The sequence below is a fragment of the Xylona heveae genome, assembly GCF_001619985.1.
Source record: "Xylona heveae TC161 unplaced genomic scaffold L228scaffold_11, whole genome shotgun sequence".
Classification (NCBI taxonomy): Eukaryota; Fungi; Ascomycota; class Xylonomycetes; order Xylonales; family Xylonaceae; genus Xylona; species Xylona heveae.
The window spans coordinates 743,955-761,344 of NW_017264203.1; the positions used below are offsets into that span (position 1 = coordinate 743,955).

A 17,390-nucleotide genomic window follows, 5' to 3' on the forward strand; every position below is an offset into this window, starting at 1 on the left:
GCAGCCTTTTGTTCAACGCGAAGTTCGATTAACAGTGTTAATCCTCACATCTCCATCTCAGAGTCTCACGGCTTCTGCCTGAGCCCTGAACGGTCGAGCCTACAATTTCACGAGCGTCTTATGACATGTTTGGGACTGCATAGAACTTGTTCGAGCACGGGAGGAAGAGTTTGGATAATACTTGAGATCTGGACAAAGGATTCTTCAAAAGTTAAGGCACTCCGAACGCCTCCAGGTAGGGGATCAATAGATTCTGGATTCTTAGATTTTATCAAGCTAATACAGTTCGTTCATAGGAATTGAATGGACTATATCAATGAGAAAACCCTAGTAAATGACGAGATAAAACCTTAAATTATCATCCGGGAAAACATCAGTTATTCAACCTTCGCTCGCCCGATGTTCCACAATTTGAACCAGATCTCAAAACCAGATCTCGCTCTCTTCCCCGCTCATCAAAGGTCATTCTGATCATAAGTAGCTGCTCGAAGACGTGCCAAATCCTCAGTACCCAACTCAGATGCTCCAGCTGCCAAATCGCTCTCGGGAGCTACGAGTTCATACGAGTCTTCAGTTTGGACAAGCTTTCCACGTTGGCGGGTTTGGAAGACATTGACGTCGATTGTTTTGAGAGACAAGAAGTGGTAGATATGAACCAGTTTCTTTTGTCCGTACCGGCGGGCCCGACCAATCGCCTGAGTCATCACCGCATCGTATTTGGACTGCGTTTCGGCTACAAGGGGCGACAGGAATATCAAATGATTTACGTTTGTCAAGTTTCTGCCAGTACCCGTCATGTTAGTGGTTCATTATTAAAAGGGATATAAGAGACCTGGACTTACGCGCCGCTGGCAGATTCGTTTGCCACGTTGATCACAAGCACCTTCTTCTTTGACTGAGTTTCATCGTTCTGAAACTTTGTGATGATATCGGCAGCTTTTCTACCATTCTGGCCCAGCATCGCAAAGTGACTGATCTTGTTCTCCTCTAGCGCCTGAGAAACTCGCCACATCAGATCTTCATACTGCACAAAGATAATGATTTGATCATCATCCGGCGTGCCTTCAATAAGTCTGATGACTTCTTCCAGTTTTCTTCCATAGTGGCGTCCGCTCTGAACGTTCGCATCTTCTTCACCTAATTCGGTCCCTCTAATTATTTGGAAGCTCATCGCCATTGCCTCACAGCCAGGAACGATGCAAGTCTCACCGCTGTGGAAAGATTCCCAGCATTTGTTGCACACTGTGTGTCCACAGACTGAAAGGACAGAGACTTGAGAGGGTCCGAAGTTATTGTTTCCGCAACGGGAGCATTGACAACGCTTCGCGTTCTCTGTTTTCCGGGACATTGTGTCGAGCTGAATGGCCCTCACTGCCTCAAAGAATCTTAGAGAGCGGATGCGCGACACCAGCTCCGTTGACAGTCGGCGTAAATCATGTGAGAGGCTCCTCAATGCTGCCACAAACTCTTTGAGTTCTATCAACTTTGGCAAACGAGTGTCTTCCTCGACTGTACTCAGTGTCGTCTTTCTCCGTTTCGCCTTAGCTCCTCTATCGTCCGCGGAATCGGAGAATCCAAAATCGCTCTCGTCTAGATCCTCAGCATTGTCGCTGCTGTTGTCCGTTGCAGAGTTCCCATCAGCTGAACTGGAAGAGATACGGGGGGCTATCTGACGACGTTTAAAGCCTGCTCCGAGCTTGGTGTGCCGCGAGCTAGGTTTCAGGGACTTCTTAGTCACCGGCTTATCGAAACTCTCATTGCCTTTTCCCGGGTCCGTCGTCGAAACTTTATAGAACAAATGCTCATCTTCCGGGCTGTAACCTCGCTTCGATTCCTCAATGAGCTCTCGCAAGATATCCGTGGCGCCATCATCGCCGAACTGGTTGGTCTTGACTGTCTGCACCCAAGCGGCATAATGAGCGTCATGCACTTGTCCGTTCGCATCCTTACATTTGTGCCGCAGCCAAATGGCGTGTTTCAAGTGGCTCTTCAAATCATCAAGCAGGTCCAGATACTGCCTTTTGCGTTCCGCAATAATGACCGTACAAGCTTGCGCGGCATTTTCGTGACCTTCTTGAAGATCCTCAAGAGTAAAGTGCGAGCAACGTTTGATGAGTGCCTCTTCCGCTGTCTTGCTGTCCCCCAAAGCCTCAAGCAGGCGCTTTTCACGATCACTCTGAGCTTTCGCTTGTCCTCGGCGAAGTTTCATGTCTTGAGCAAGCAAATAGGTCTGCAGCTCCAGATATATTGCTCGTTCAGCAGCAGGAAGCGTAACTGGTCGTAAGTGAACAACGGAGGGGATTTCATCAATCTCAGCCACATTCTGTACCAATCAGCAGCCTGACCGCAAGGAAGTAAAGAGAACACGTACCTGGCGCACAAACATGTCAAGGAATTTCTGAGCCACCACTTGTCGGTGCAAGTGCCATGCGGTTGATTTGCTTTCTCGAAAGGCATGAAACTTCTCCGCTTCTATTAATTGTTAGAAACTTGGTGGCAGTCGCAACAGGTCTCCGAGCGTCTTACCTGTTAATTCCCTGCCAAATCTGCCACGTCTAACAAAGTCGCCCGCATCGTCAACTCCAAGATTGATATTGAGAAAACTCGCAATCGATTTGATGTCAACAAAGTCATCTAACGGGGGAGTCCCTGAAAGGATCCAGCGGATATTAGATGACAAGCTTCGAACACAGGTATGATTTCTCCCGTCCAAATAACTAAATTCATCAATAATGATGCGATGAAAGTGAAACATTTGGAGTAAAGGACAACGCAGGTTCTTCCAATCAATGACGTGGCTCAACCCGAACGGATCTTCAGTGCGCCTACGGAGCTTTGGAAGAGCAATGTCGGTGCCCGAGATGTCTCCCTCGGAATAATCACGCATTTCAGCATCTCCCTTTTTCGATTCACCACGGCGAGCCTTTCGCTTCTTTCCCGATGCCTCTGATTCAGAGGGTATGGTGGCTGCTGCTGCGGCCTCCGCTGCTTCTGCCAGTTTCTTGTGCCGATAGGCTTTACCCCGTAGCCTTTTCGATGGGACGGTATATGTCAGCTGTTCGTCAGCCTTGGTCGCAGCTAGTTTCTCTCCGAGAATGACTTTTAAAGATTGCGGAGATTTATCTTTCAGCTCCTCCACATGAGCTGCTACACGTTCCAGGGCATAGCTATACCAAGCATCAAAGGCACGACCGGTACTAGCTGGCTTCTCCGGCAACGCAGCCAGATAAGCCAACTTGCTTAGATAAGTGTCATTGTTAAGAAGAGCCCACGGAACGACGATCAAGTCGGCTAGCAAAAGATCTCGGAATTTGACATTCAAGAGGGCTATTTGCGTTTTGATCACGATTACCTTGTACGAAGTGCCCAGGAATTTGTATATCTCGTCATGCCACTGATTGGTCAGATGCTGAGGTACAACAATCAAGGTGGCCTTGACGGGAATTTTCCCTTTCAGATCCGGAATAGGCAGCTGCTGGTCTGCTTCGTACTGCATGTCAAAAAGCCCGAGCGAGATGGCAGTTTTGCCATAGCCAACTTGATCTGCTATGACTCCACCCCTCACTTCTTTCAGCCTCCCAACTCTTGCTTCGGCACGCCATTTCAAGTTGGGAAGAAGGGCCTCTTCTATCTCTTCCTCCTCAAATGGCTGCGGGTCATTTTCTTGAGAGGCCATCCATGCGAGTGACCTCAGCTGCTCCGGGCGAAGCTCAAATTTGAAGCGAGGTGGCCGTGCGGAATGTGGATCTGCACGATTACTTTTCAGGACAAACTTCGGCATAGAGCACTTTGGGGGCTGAGAAAAGCCTGTTGTCAGTCTCCACGCACATGTCAGCTCGGTAGCAGACAGTTGCCGTTGAAGAGTTGCGGCAGCCCTATGAACAAGGGACGATATGTTGAGGCCAATGCGGATTAAGAGACATTCCTTGCCTTCAAGTTTTACCTGAATGACGAAAGGATGCGGTCGATGCTTGAGAGCTCGCTCATATGGTCCGGCTTTTTGAGGATCTTCATAGGGCTTGAAAGTATCCTTCTCCAGCCTCCATCTCACGGATGGCGGCATTGGCGCACAGCTGGCGCAGTCTCCTAGCCCTGCATGGGGAGCGAGTGTGTTCCAAGAATGGAGGCACGGAATCGACTTTGAGCGCTCAGTTAACCAAGAAAATGAAGCAAAGAAAGACTGTTGGTCAATGGCGCTGATTTCGGTCCATTCGTTTAACTTCCAAGGCAAATTTCCAATGGCATCACCCCACACCCTTAAGCTCAGGATCATGTTTGCTGCATGGCATGATTTCTCCTGAAGATAAACAGTGGGCGCCTGTTCTGGGGAAGCGAACACAGCGATTGCTTTTGAAATTGCTTCCAGAGTAGCACTTTGGAAGTCCACCCATTTTCCAATGACGGAGGCCGAAATCTTTTCAGAAACTTTTGCGTCAGACGGCCGCCAATTGGCACTCAGTTTTGCAAGTGTAACGCGCGATTCGCCAAAATTCAGTCGTCGAATGTCCTCGGAAAAAACAAAGCAGTCCTGTTTTGGATCGCCATATCTAGAAGGATCAAGAAACAAGAAGACTGGTCGTGAACCGTCGTTGCTAACTTTCTTATGAAGACTGTTTGCTGCTTTCCCACAGTTTGGCAGCGAAACGTAGGTTCCAGAAATGTCACGCCCCAAGAGCGCTAAGTCTTCTTGCCCAAGCGAGACTTCGTACGACGACCAAACATGTCTCTTGGCATATCGATCCTCCTTGAGACCAAGCCACGCTTCCCAGGCTGGTACCCGTTCTCCGATGCCTTTGAATATTATTTCAAATTTCGGACTGATGGGCAAACAAATTTGCCATTTGCCGGTCAAGAAGTCCTGACCCTTTGGCTGCATTCGCGCAAAAGGATACTGTACTAGGGCTCTTATGGGGCTGTTAGCCGGTTCCTTTTCGGCAGGTTTGGCATAAGCGCGCCATTCAACTTGGTCTTTACAAATAACAAGTTCCAAAAACGCCGTTGGTGCATCGTATCTGACAGTCCAGATATCTGCGCGAATGACTGACTGGTAATGGAACTCTACGGCCAAAGCGGGGGATATAGCTTTCTCGAATAGAGTCCATTTAGCCTCCTTTCCGGCTTCAACAAAATTGGACTCTAAGCTTTTTAGAGTATCAATTGTCAACCCGGTCAACTTGAGACTCATGGGCAGAGAATTTTTGAGCTCGGTCTCAAAGCTCATAGGACTCAGGCGCAACTTTGATTCGTCCTCCGTAACAAGGCAATACTGGTGAGACGGCACACCACCACAAGCTTGGCAAGTGGAATGTCCGCAGTCAATGCAACGCTGCAATCGTTTAGACGTCATCGTTTCTCTTCCTTCGCAGAGGCACAGGCGCGCACTGCGTTCTGCACGAGAACGAATGGCATCCATGCCAGGTCTCTCGAAGCGCGCAAGCTTGACGCCTTTACTTGACAAATATTTATCTCCGCCAATGGGAAAAAGTCGAACAGGCATTTCTTCAACATTAGGGACATCGACACCGCCATGGTCCAAGTATCTGGAAGATGCAATCAACGCGGCAAGCATGGCTGAGCCGACGACTGTGGTACTCATTGCATTTCCTGCAAGGTCTTGAAGCTGCCTCTGATTTTCCCGAGTGAGAAGCAGTCGGTCAAAAGGGAGACCCTGCATAGCCAATACTTCAAGCCCTACCATAGGACCGCCACGCGTCGTAATGAACGGAGCACCGGTCGGAGTTACACAATTGGTGATACCAAAGGGCGTGGTATCCGTAAAGCGATCTACATTTTGAGACAGCTCCCAAACTCGTCTAAAAAACAAGAGTAAGTCTCTCTCTGATCAGGTGGGGAGATCGGCGTCACTTACGTCTTGTACATGGAATCATAGGATCGTCTAGCATTTCGGAGAAATGCGATGTCCAACGTATCCCAGATCCTCTCTACCTGAGCTTTCCCCCAATCGGCCCACATATAGTCAGGCAGTCGGCAAGAGCCATTGTCCTGCCATCCAGTGACTGGCCTCCTGGTTCCCAGAGAATTGATCTCGCGGTACGTCATGTGCCTTCCTTGGCAGATTGTCCAGTCAACTTCTTTGTTTGCTCGACCGTCACTGCGCGCGATGTCCTTTGACAATTCAGTTCTTCCGCGTTGGACCCTCGGGTCATCATCGGGCAGCAAAAATGCTTCCACTGGTGAGCTTGCTTGTCGCTCAAAGTTCTTCATGAGCGTGACCCATTTCTGTACTGCACCACTGACCCTCGGCCCTAGGGAGTTGTCGATACAAATCATGTATCCTCTTTGCCTAGTGTGGGGGATGTAGTATTGCTTGGTGTCCAATTTGATATACTTTGTGGAATAGCCTGCATCGGCAAACTGTTTTTCCATTTGGCTCCAAGGTGCAGAAATCACATTCTCCAAAACAATCAGCTTTGGGCGCCATATCTTGGCATAATGAACAACCGCACGAAGCGTATCTTTCGACTCGCCAGGTTCGGCCCCTCTACCGTTAGGGTTGCTGTTCAACGTGGAGTAGTCGACGCAGGATGATCCAGCGACGAGAAGATCGACACCCCCTGGGATAGGAACCTTTGCACCATATGCGGTGGTGCTATTGTCATTAGCATCAACAACTTTACCTCGCACGAAAGGTCAAGAATGGACTTACGCTTCTTGTTCGGCGACCATCTCCATGATATCTCGAAAAATGATTGGCGGGCTAAAGTTTCGCTCAATATAGGCTTGTTTGAACGGAACGATTTCGGCACTGAATAAATGATCTATCTGGAACCGGAGTCCGATGTTCTTCAAACCTGCAACCCAAATTAGCAGACTGCAGTGTATCTGTTACTGTCCTCTGCAGAAGCTACTTACTTTCTGTGACAAGCTCTAAAGCTAGAAGTGGACTCTCAGTGCCAGAGCACATTGTGGCCACTTTGAGCTTTTGACCCCCTAACTGATTGATGACATCTTTGAAACCAAGCTTCAGAGCTTTCTTGCTGATATCTTTGAAGATGGCGTTGATATCATAAATGGGGGGGTACTTTTCACAGAGGCCGCTCTTATATGTCCAATTCATCTCTGCTTTTGCAAACAGAGCTTGGCTGACTGGAGCGTGCACCTTCCTCCCTTTGTCAGGTTCGGGGGTTGGCTCAACGCTGGCAAGCCCCTCATCATTAGAGGTATCACCAGCCTGCTCAGTTGAAGGAGGATCAGCAGCAGTAGCCCCGGCAGCAACTTCCTCTGGCGGAGTAGGGGGTCTCACATTGGAAGGAGCGAACGAGAGCGTCGTCTGGCGTAGCGGACGCGTAGAATGAGCAGGTTTGGGCTTTTGTCGCTTCATCGGAAGCCGAGAAGCTTTTAAAAGAGTAACCTACTGAAATCAAGGAGGGCTCGAAGAATGAAACAGGGAAAAGGAAACAGTGAGCAAAGCGGGGGTTGAAATTTCTTCTATTGGAAGCTAGAAGTTGCTTTTCTCAGCGCGATGGATGATGGAACAAGTGAGATGGGAGCGAACACAGCTCTTGAAAGGATTGAACAAGCCCCGTTTTCATGAAGCGGGGGGGCCTAGAGTGAATCAATGTGACTGCGATATTCCCGCCAGCCACTCAAACGGGGAGACATAGCCTGACCGTCCTGAACGGGAAATATCAAAGAAATCATGTCACGATGAATGCCAGAACATAAACGCAGGCGAGCAACTCAAGCGCCAGTCAGATACGCTTCCGGGCAAAGAAGCAAACATCTTCGCGGGGTCATCTCTATCTGACAAACTTCTTAGCGCTGGATCTTTCCAAGCGCGGTAGACGCATGATTATCTTGCCTTGACCTGCATCAAACTACGCGATCAAAGGGCTTGGCCTCATACATATCAATTTGGAAATCGGTGCTATTGGCCAACTTGACGTGACTTGAGATTGGAGATTTTTGCACCCGTATCCACCATACCTCATATTGCGAGGATGGCGTTGATTCCAACGACCGATCTCATGTCGAATGCCTCTGTAGGCTTTGTTCGGATTGTTTGCTCTTATACTTTATGCAGTATATATGCACTCTCTCTAGTCATATCAAATTTTGCCAGGAGACATGCTTCGCCGGATCATATATTCGTGACAGCTTCTTGTATATGTTAAAGACCAACGTCATCTTGTCACACAATGACGATACCTGGATACCATACCACAAATATTGTCAAATTTTTCCTCTTCTTTTGGAGATTTTCACTCTTTACTAACGATTACACGTCAAGTTCAAAAGCAGACGTTATATCAAATAGTCCCAAAACGGCAGAACCAAAACAAGTCCCACGTGGGGGATATGCTCATTGGCTTCTACTCCGTAAGCGAACCGCAAGCCGCGAACCGCCTTTCGCGACAGACAAGCGGGCCGCGGTCCCTGGATGTCTGAGGCCCCCGGTCGCCCCCCCATCAACCCCACCAACATTTCCACACTGTTCCTCAACGGAGGTTTATATCTCCGCCGACAGATACAGAACAGTAACTATAAGTTACTCCGTAGAAGATAAACAGCCTACGAATACAGTGTACAATACCGCAACGCCCCCGTCTCTTATCATCTGATACCCTCTTCTTCCAGCGATTTGCAAATCTTCATTGTTTACAAAGCGCTTGATATTCCGACCGATTTCCCGCAACACGAAAAGCAATATATCTTACGAATTACGAACAGACCATGACGATTGGTCATCCAGACTCATCTGACGCGCTGAACAAGTTTGAGGACTTGACTGGCATAGTCTCGAGCGGAGCATTTTCCAATCCATACGATGGGTTAATTTCTGCTTCTAATGACGATCCTGTCAGTCTCCTTCTCCTTCTCCCTCTGCCTCTTCCCCGCCTTCAATTTCCTCCCCGTTCCTGTCTGTGTTAGGCCTCCGCGGACAATCCTATATATCAAGCTTTAGCCTTTGCTGTACTACTGTCCACTGTATTGCTGCGCATAATGTCTGATAAATAAGGGAAACGGAACAGGCACAACTCCAAGCACTGTACTCTCGACACAGAGATACCCGCAACGAGCAGCAGCGCAAATACATTCTCTCGGACGATTTCAAGGGTCCGAATATCGACGGGATTTTATACAAGTTGGTCAATAAGTCAGAGTACCCTGGCTTTATCGACCCGCGATATTGTCTTGTCTTCTGGGCCCGGCCGCCGCAGCATATCAAGGATTTGATTTCTGCGATTCAGAAGAAACTTTTGGATGCTGCGCCGAGTGCGTTTCTTTCCCCTCCCCCGCTCTGCTTTCCATTATCAAACTCTGAAATTAAGCCAGTCAGTGCTAACATACCACCTCCGTTCAGGTCTATGGCTCATGCCAATCGACTCTCTACACTTGACCGCTCTCGAAATCACTCATTCGCGCACATCCCACGAGATCCAGCATCTTCTCGCGACACTCGAATCCAGCATTCCTGCTATTACAGACTACACACTAACGCATCGCGCGCGGCTGATCAAGCCACGACTAAGCTACGATGCCGCAGCCGTAGCTCTGTCATTTGTTCCTGCTGCCGGTGAAGGTCTATCTTCATCTTCATCTTCATCTTCATCTTCATCTTCATCTTCATCTTCATCTTCATCTTCATCTTCATCTTCATCTTCATCACCATCACCATCACCATCATCTCCTTCATCCAGCAACAACACACTACTCGATAACGGCGACGGAAAGAACAGCCATCACCGTACAGCCCGTACCGCCACAGACGACAAATACACATACCACCATTTACGTCGGGATTTGTACGCGCTCAATGCCGCAGCCGGAGTGGCCATCGATAGCAGATATACAGTTCCCTCGGCCCATCTGACTGTCGCGCGATTCGTGAGTCATGCCGATCTATGCGGTAGCGGTGAAGACCGCGAAAAGGGCGAAAAGGCATTGTTGCCGCCAGCGCCAGACAAGAAGAAGGTAGCAGCGTGGATTACGCAAATCGATGAGATTAATCGCTGGCTTGAGGAAGAGTATTGGCCTCTGCCTCTGCCTCAGCCTCAGGTTCAGCCTCAGGCTGACGTCGGTAATGGCTCGTCTAGGGTCCAGTCCACGATAAAACGAGGCGGCGAATGGGTCGTAGGCGACGAAAAAGGTCTCGATTGTCGCTGGGGCACATTGTGGTATGGTGGAGGCGAGACTGTTCGTCTTGGAACGGGATTTTGATTTCGATTCTGTCACCATTTTTATTTTCATCTTCAGGTCCACTTTCATGTCCACCTTTACTTTCACTTTACTTTCACCTTATTTTCACTTTGAGGTCCACTTCTACTTTCATATTACTTTTACTTACTCTGCATACACAACATAGATATATAGATAGGGAGATGACGAGTAGATAGATAGATAGATACCGTTTCCACGAGATTTACGACAATGCATTTATTCATCTTCATATTCATCACCAGGTCGCGTATAGAAGCGTTCTGCATTCTGAGATAAAGATACTTTATATAAAAAGATCTGTTTCATTCATCCATTCATCAAAGTCCCGTCCATATCTGCGTACTTTGTATATCCATGCAAAGGCGTGAAAAGCGTAAACATTAAAAAAGAAAATGGACAGTATAAAAAAAAGAAAAAGAAAAGAAAAGAGAAACACGCAACGCCCTAGTTCATAAAATCATAAACGCCCCGAGATGGAGAAAATGAGAAACAAGGAATAGGGAGATAAAAGCCAATTGATCCGTGAGATAGAGAGGTGGACGCCATAAGAGGTATAGGTATATATAATAAAATCAATCACGAAAAAAACAGTGACAAAACAAAATATAAAAAACAATAACGATAACAAAAAAAAATGATCAAAAAAATCACATAACATGAGCAGGCTGAGATTCGCCCACGCCTCGAGTGGTCCAGCGCTTCGAGCGGGTTCCCTCAAGTGGGAGCCAATTGCGCAAATGGCACTGGCCATTTCCCTGACAGACCCGCTTGCGGCCGAGGTTTTTGAAGCGCGGTCCAAAGGGGCCATTCACATAGTGATACTGGCCTGCGAAGCGGTACTGGCGGTGGTCGCTGAGGGGATAAAACTTGTCGCCCCAGTGGCCGGAATAGTAGAACCAGTCGGTGGGTGCGTGGGGGGTGAGCTGCGAAGAGCGGAGGGTATCATTGATATAGTCGTAGGTGTATGCGTGAGAGTTGAGGAGGGGATCCCAGAGGGGACCGCGATCGGTCAAGTCGTGAAGCATGCCCCAGGGGAGAATGTATGAATGGGTGCCGGGGGTGGCGTACATGGCGTGGGTACCAACGGCGGAGTAGGCGACGGGCTATAGAACGGGGATATTAGCTTTTGCAGAAGAAGAAGAAGAAGAAGAAGAAAAAGAGAAATAGAAAATTGCGGAACATTGAGAATGGGAAAAAAGGGAATATAGGAAGATGGAGTATGCTGATATAGAGTAAAAGGTGCATACCCTTTTTCCGATTTTCTGAACGGCTTCGTAATTGTAGGCTTCGCCACCACTGTGTTCACTAAAAAAGACGGCCTTGGGTTTGCCCTTGTGGAATCGAATGACGGTGTGTTCCCAGTCGCCGACGTGATTGCCAAATCGCACATTGAGCACGACATTGCCCAGGTTATAGCTGTAGAAAAAGAACCAAAAGGCGTCGACGACACCATCGCCCTTGTCCACCACTAATAAGACGGCCGGTGCGTCACTACGACCTCCTTGGACTCTCTTGCCCAATTTCCAGGTTGGCGCAGAAGCTGCTCGTCTTCGCAGGGTTTCTACGACATCCTCCCCTTCCGCCTTATTAGTGGGTACAGCAATATGCTCTGTTGCAGTCGGGTTTGGTCTCCTGCCACCTCTGTCCTTGGTGCTGCCAATTCCAACGTCCCACCATTGGTCCAGCTTGCTGTCCGGTTCATCTGGGACATCGCCGTCGATCCGTCCGTCCCATTCTGCCCAGCTCAGCTCCTTGCCATGGTCCTCGCCACCTTCAGGCAAGTCTCCAGGGCTGGGCACATTCTTCTCCCCGCCAAGCCATTCGGGCCGGCCCTCCACGTCGTCATCGCTCTGGAGGTAGACGTGTCGGCCATTGTCCCACTTGTTCAGCTGGCTAAGGTTTGTGAGATTGAGATGCTCTGAGAATAATGGGGTATAATTGAGATGCGGTGTAACATGATGTAGATGCTCTTCAATGTCGCATGGCCAAAACTGTTCTCCAGAAAACAAATGCACAAGCGGAGCATAGTCTAATACGTATTGCGGGATCTCGCGCAAAACTCGCTCGTCGTCGCTCCAGTCTTCTGGTCTTGTCTTGCCCTCTAACCAGGATGATGCCTGATGACCGCTATCTTGTGTGTTTTCGGAATCCTCCACGTTCATCATAGCCACTTGCTCTTTCCGCTTCTTATCTTTTGCCCGGCGTATCTCACTCGATGCTGTGCGAAAATGGGCCACACCGCACATGCCGAGCCATTGGCACGTTTGGCGGTCTAGCCATGAATGTGACGATGCAACCCATCGCACCTCTTCTTGGCCCTCCTCGCCAGGAGTCGGGGCGTGTGTGCTCAGTTGACCAAAGGTGAAAAGACCCAGTAACGTCGAGAAAATGGCGAGCGTCGCTCGCCGCCGTGTCGGCATGAGGCTTGCAGAAGCTAACGAGTCATTCAATCGGTCCGCTCCCACAAGATCAGTACAGGGCGTTGGCGTCAAAGTATTGGGGACGCAACGCTGGGGTAACGAGTCAGATTCAGCGAGCGGCGAAGAAATCAAGTCTTTCAAAGGCTGCAACTGCAAAGGCTCCTGGCCGTTGCGATCGCCAGCTAGAACGACAGAAGGGGTTTGAGCGAGAGGCTGTTGAGAGTTTGCATCAATCAAGAGAAAAGGTGGGCTTTCATCGAGCTGGGGATTCTCGTCTGGATATAGGATCGGGGCCCCCGGAATTGAGGAGCGTGAAGTGGAGCATGGTACCGGAGTTGGCAGCGACGAGGGGAAGAGCGTCGAGGTCGTGATTGCCCATGAAGGAAGCCGTGGCGGAGGTTCCTGACCGCCATGGGTTGCCGTAAGAGCCACTATATTTTTTCCGAGTAATCACTCAGATTAGCAAATCATGCCCGCATCTGAGTCAACACATGTACGAGACTAGAGGAGGGGGGAAGCTACCTAGCATGGCCATTGATTAGTCTTTGCGTGTGATATGATGATGCGATTACTCTATTTGGGCCCAGGGCAATGGCGTGTACGGCAAGTGGCCGCCCAGCATCAAGAGGGGGCCGGGGGGGGGAGGATAGAAGCCTGAACCCAATTTGGATGACAAGGGGGATCCGTCGGCAAGAACAACCGTCGCGTGGTTTACGTGAGAAAAGAAGGGTATCGAGTAAGATGAGGAATGAACGTGACAAGAAGGATAGCAGGGTACTCAGTGAAGGGGACGGGGGTTGTAGGCGTAGAGCACAGACACCCCTACATCGGAACAAGCGGATGTTGAATGTTTTGAACGGCTACGTCGGGAATAATAACGAGAAGAAACTTGCATAGAGTACGAAGGATACCTAGAGTAAGTTCTACGAGCCGCCGATACTCTGTATAGTAGGGTGAAAAGAGCTTCCCGCATGCGTCAGCAACTGCAGACATGCCAACCGCTCTGGAAAGCTTGTTATGTGATGATCCGGCCTAGGGGAACGATGGAAGATCCTGCTATCAGAGTATATACACACATTATAGCTCAGGCGATCGTGAAAAGGCCCCGGGGCTATTGTTTTGCGATGTAGATTGTGGAGATATCACCTACAGTAATATTCCCTTGTCCTTTTCTGTTGAAACTTGTTGAGCTCAACTCAAGACCCTTCATCGCATTTATCGAACCATGTTAAGTGCAGTTAGCTTGCATGATGTCAAGAGCGGTGTATAGGTTATCAAGCAAGCTATGGGCTTATCTGTTGATAAGTCATACAAGAGCGAGGGGAGGGGGACACCACCATCGACTCATGTCCATCTACGCAGTAAAGTTAGGTGGTTGGACTGGCCGAAAAATCCCCTCACGCTGCCCATCTGAACAAATTTGCGGCATCTACTGTACGCTACGGGAGCAGTGGAGCCTCTAAGTGCTCTAGCCGAAACGCCGACGAGGAAGCTACAGCACCTATAGCTGTTATGAGCACACACCATTGATTGGTTAACGGAGCACAGTATTCTTCAGAAGACATTTCTCTCGACGCCAATCATTTGAAGCCACAGTGGGTTCTTACATTGCCGGTCCGAGGGTCCATACAGGCAGAATCCTTGAACAGCAAATTCAGAAACGATTTGATGATGGAAGCCTTCGCTCGGGTCAAATGATACATAGTTGGCTGAGATGGACAGTGTCATTCTTTAATGTCGTCATAGCTCGCGGTCGGGGAATGTTTTCGGTCTGGATTCTCGGCCGATAGAACATCCCATGTCCAGCAAGTACAGAGGTACAGCATAACAAAAAGTCCGTAAGACCCGGTTAAGGCCAGAGCCGGTCTTGGCGGCCGCAGGGACGGAAGTTCGGTAAGCGACGTTCTAAAGTCGCGCACTACTGAACGGGATTTACAGTTAAGCCCTCCCATATCGTTCGCGGACTATTATCACCGCGCGTTGAAAGTCTTCTTGTCCATCTCTTTCTTGATGATCACTGATCGCTACATGCATCAGGACTGGGGGAAAAAAAGATTCTCAGTATCAGCTTTGCTAAAAACAACGCAGCATGGGTTTTGATAATTTAACCTGGGTCCAAAGGTGTTAAAAGGAGCTTCGCCGTTCCCGAAGATTCCCTTCACTTCTTACGCATTTGTCGCTGGGAAACCCTTGGGCCAACAACCCGGACAGGCGCTGTCAGCAATTCGGCAATTTGTCATTTGGGTTTCCTTTGATATGATGTCACATGCAAGGGCTTTCTCATGCATCAAATGCATATCAAATGACTCAATAAATAACAAAAATCAGAGCTTTGGGATACGAAAACTTTAATGCATTTTTGACTAACGGTAAAGGATTACTCCCAGATGGCTTACAATGAAGTTTATTGACAATTGCTTATGAACATGCCCATTTCACTACAAGTGCTTACATACACGTTGGCCATGACCTCTTACGATTAGCCTGCTCTGCCCAAGCTGGCTAAGTCCTGGTGGCTGACAGATCCACCTTATCGTAAGGTGGAGGAGGAGACCAGGACTTGTGAAAGCGCCAATGGTCTGACTGTAATGACTCTTGGAATTTTCCAATGATATTACTACGGCATGCAGTTGTTGTGGCTTTTCTTTGCAGTGGCGTCGGTAATTGTTTCGTTGATGCATTCGAGCAAATGACAAGCACGTGCCACGCTATCGATCACCAATAAAGTGTCTGCCGGCGAAAGGTGCAGCTTGCCCCGGCATTGTCAGCCGAGAAATCCCCGTCTCTGGCAGCAATATCAGCCTTTGGGTTCTTTGCAGATGCTGAGGTTCCCTTCGCAGCTCATGCTATAGCGTAGGTGATTTGAGTTGAGCCATACATATCTTCCACCTTCATCAATCAATGGGGAAAATGATTTTGCTCAAAATGTAAAGAGAATATTTTGTTTTAATAGAAAAAAAAAAAAAAAAAAAAAGAATATAAAACGAGCAAATGAATGAGTGCCATGAATCATTCTTGTGAGCCTGCTTTTCTCTCCACTTGATATTCCTTGCTTCCTTCTAAACCCGCCATATCCGTGCCTCCAGTGCAAGATCTCACGACATGAGGCTACAAAGCTCGGCGAGAAGCGAAGTTGGCTCCCCTTGGCTCCTCATTTGGTAGCCCTATCGATAAGAGCTCATCCACCTTCGCTCCAATTTGGTTAGCGAGGGTTCCAGACGCTGGAGCCAACGAGCGAGGGGACAACGGAAGCTGCTTTAGCGCCACAAAGGTCGTGTTATTTCGTCCAGATGATGTCGAAAGTTTGTTTCATCCATAATGAGAAGCTTCGTTGGCAACAGCAAAGATGGCATGTCTCAATATTCTGCCAATGATATAACCGCGCCAAGTAGTGCCATCGGCTCATCTGCCCTTAGACCAAACCCAATGGAGCTGGATGATGAGGAATGGGAGTACGAGTATGACGAGAATGAGACAGAGGTATGATTGCAAAACGTTTCACATGTTCTGTTGCACTGCAACTTTCGGCATTGAGAAATTTGAAACTTATATTACTGGTAGACTTTCTACGTAACGATTGATCTCTCGTCCAGAAGCGGACCCGCGCGATCGAAAAGGAAACTACCCCCACAGACTCAAGAGGACGGAGAAGAAGCTGAAGGCGAAGTCAATGAGGGGGAAGACGGCAACAATGATGACGGAGTCGATGCGGATGATAATGATGAGGAGAGAGAGCAAACGCCGCCTGGTTCACCGGCTCCTAGCCACGGAGGGGGAAGAGATGAAGCTTTAGAAGCTGCTCAGCGACATCCCCCGCAAGACTCAGATCCTGGCAATAATGCGCAAAAGCAGCAAAAAGGCGTACAAATCCTCGATCTACATACTTCTAATCCCATCATTTCTTATGATAATCAAATATTCAATTGCCATTGGTCATCAACGATTGGCACAGATATGCTTTTCTCCAAGCCTTCTGCAAATCCCTCTCACCCTGTCGTGCGGTCCACTCACGGATACGACTTGGTGGCACTAACGTCAGCAAAATTGATAGGTACGAGCGCACATCTGGCGCCCCGAAAGGAGGTACGGGTGAGCCGAAAAGGGGAAATAGCTGCTGCACAAGGAAGACAGCTTGAGAGGGGCACTCACCCCACCTCTGGAGGGGCTGCAGAAGAGCCTATCATACCAGTGGGGTCTGGAGCAAGTGCAGCCAGACACAGTCAAGCACGATTCCTGGAACGCCTTATGAGGGCCAAGGACGCAAAAGGCGAGACAGACAGCGTTACTGTGTACAGCAAGAAAAGACTCACGCAAACCGGCTGGAGGGCATTGCAGAGCGAGCGACGGAGAAGAGTTGAAGACATTGAAATTCTCCGTCATCTCGCTGAAGAAGGAGACGAGGAAGCCCAGTCCCAGCTAGAGCAGCTTGTCCAGGCTGATCCCCTAGGGAGCACTCACGGAGATACTCCAAGTGAGGCAGGGCCGTCTTCTCAACCTCAATCTTACGATGGTAATCTTTGGAGATCTGCTCTTGGAACGCCATGGGGAGACGATATTTTGCGAACGCCACGACGTGGCCCTGGACGACCTGGATCAAGACGGGGGAGAGGAAGTGGCAGAGCTACTCGAGGTTTTACGACGATGGGTCATTCTTTGATGACTTCAGAGTCGTCACCCCAAGATCCAAGCATTGACCAAAGTAACACAGCCACCCCCGCAGCTCGGTCCGAGTTCAGCACGCCTCAACCAGGAACCTCACTTCCCCCCGATGACGGCGCTCAAACTTAA

General features: G+C 49.0%; 4 protein-coding genes across 4 annotated transcripts; 2 read left to right on the top strand and 2 right to left on the bottom strand.

Annotated features, from left to right (window-relative positions):
• Window positions 1-237: 237 nt before the first annotated feature.
• On the bottom strand, window positions 238-7,078 carry L228DRAFT_233492 (hypothetical protein; the record flags this gene model as incomplete). The annotated part of the gene is made up of 7 exons (XM_018330635.1): window positions 238-780; window positions 843-2,323; window positions 2,372-2,472; window positions 2,527-5,813; window positions 5,870-6,610; window positions 6,668-6,812; window positions 6,874-7,078. The coding sequence occupies 7 exons, from the start codon at window positions 7,076-7,078 to the stop codon at window positions 456-458; spliced, it is 6,285 nt and encodes a 2,094-aa protein (XP_018185614.1). The 3' UTR covers window positions 238-455.
• Window positions 7,079-8,694: 1,616 nt separating this feature from the next.
• On the top strand, window positions 8,695-10,182 carry L228DRAFT_233494 (hypothetical protein; the record flags this gene model as incomplete). The annotated part of the gene is made up of 5 exons (XM_018330636.1): window positions 8,695-8,820; window positions 8,994-9,237; window positions 9,326-9,544; window positions 9,716-10,020; window positions 10,066-10,182. 5 exons carry the CDS (start codon window positions 8,695-8,697, stop codon window positions 10,180-10,182), a joined length of 1,011 nt encoding a protein of 336 aa, XP_018185615.1.
• A 647-nt stretch (window positions 10,183-10,829) lies between these two features.
• On the bottom strand, window positions 10,830-13,137 carry L228DRAFT_241252 (hypothetical protein; the record flags this gene model as incomplete). The annotated part of the gene is made up of 3 exons (XM_018331313.1): window positions 10,830-11,285; window positions 11,430-13,033; window positions 13,125-13,137. The coding sequence occupies 3 exons, from the start codon at window positions 13,135-13,137 to the stop codon at window positions 10,830-10,832; spliced, it is 2,073 nt and encodes a 690-aa protein (XP_018185616.1).
• Window positions 13,138-15,920: 2,783 nt separating this feature from the next.
• L228DRAFT_270816 (hypothetical protein) lies at window positions 15,921-17,390 on the top strand (the record flags this gene model as incomplete). The annotated part of the gene is made up of 2 exons (XM_018335456.1): window positions 15,921-16,082; window positions 16,164-17,390. The coding sequence occupies 2 exons, from the start codon at window positions 15,921-15,923 to the stop codon at window positions 17,388-17,390; spliced, it is 1,389 nt and encodes a 462-aa protein (XP_018185617.1).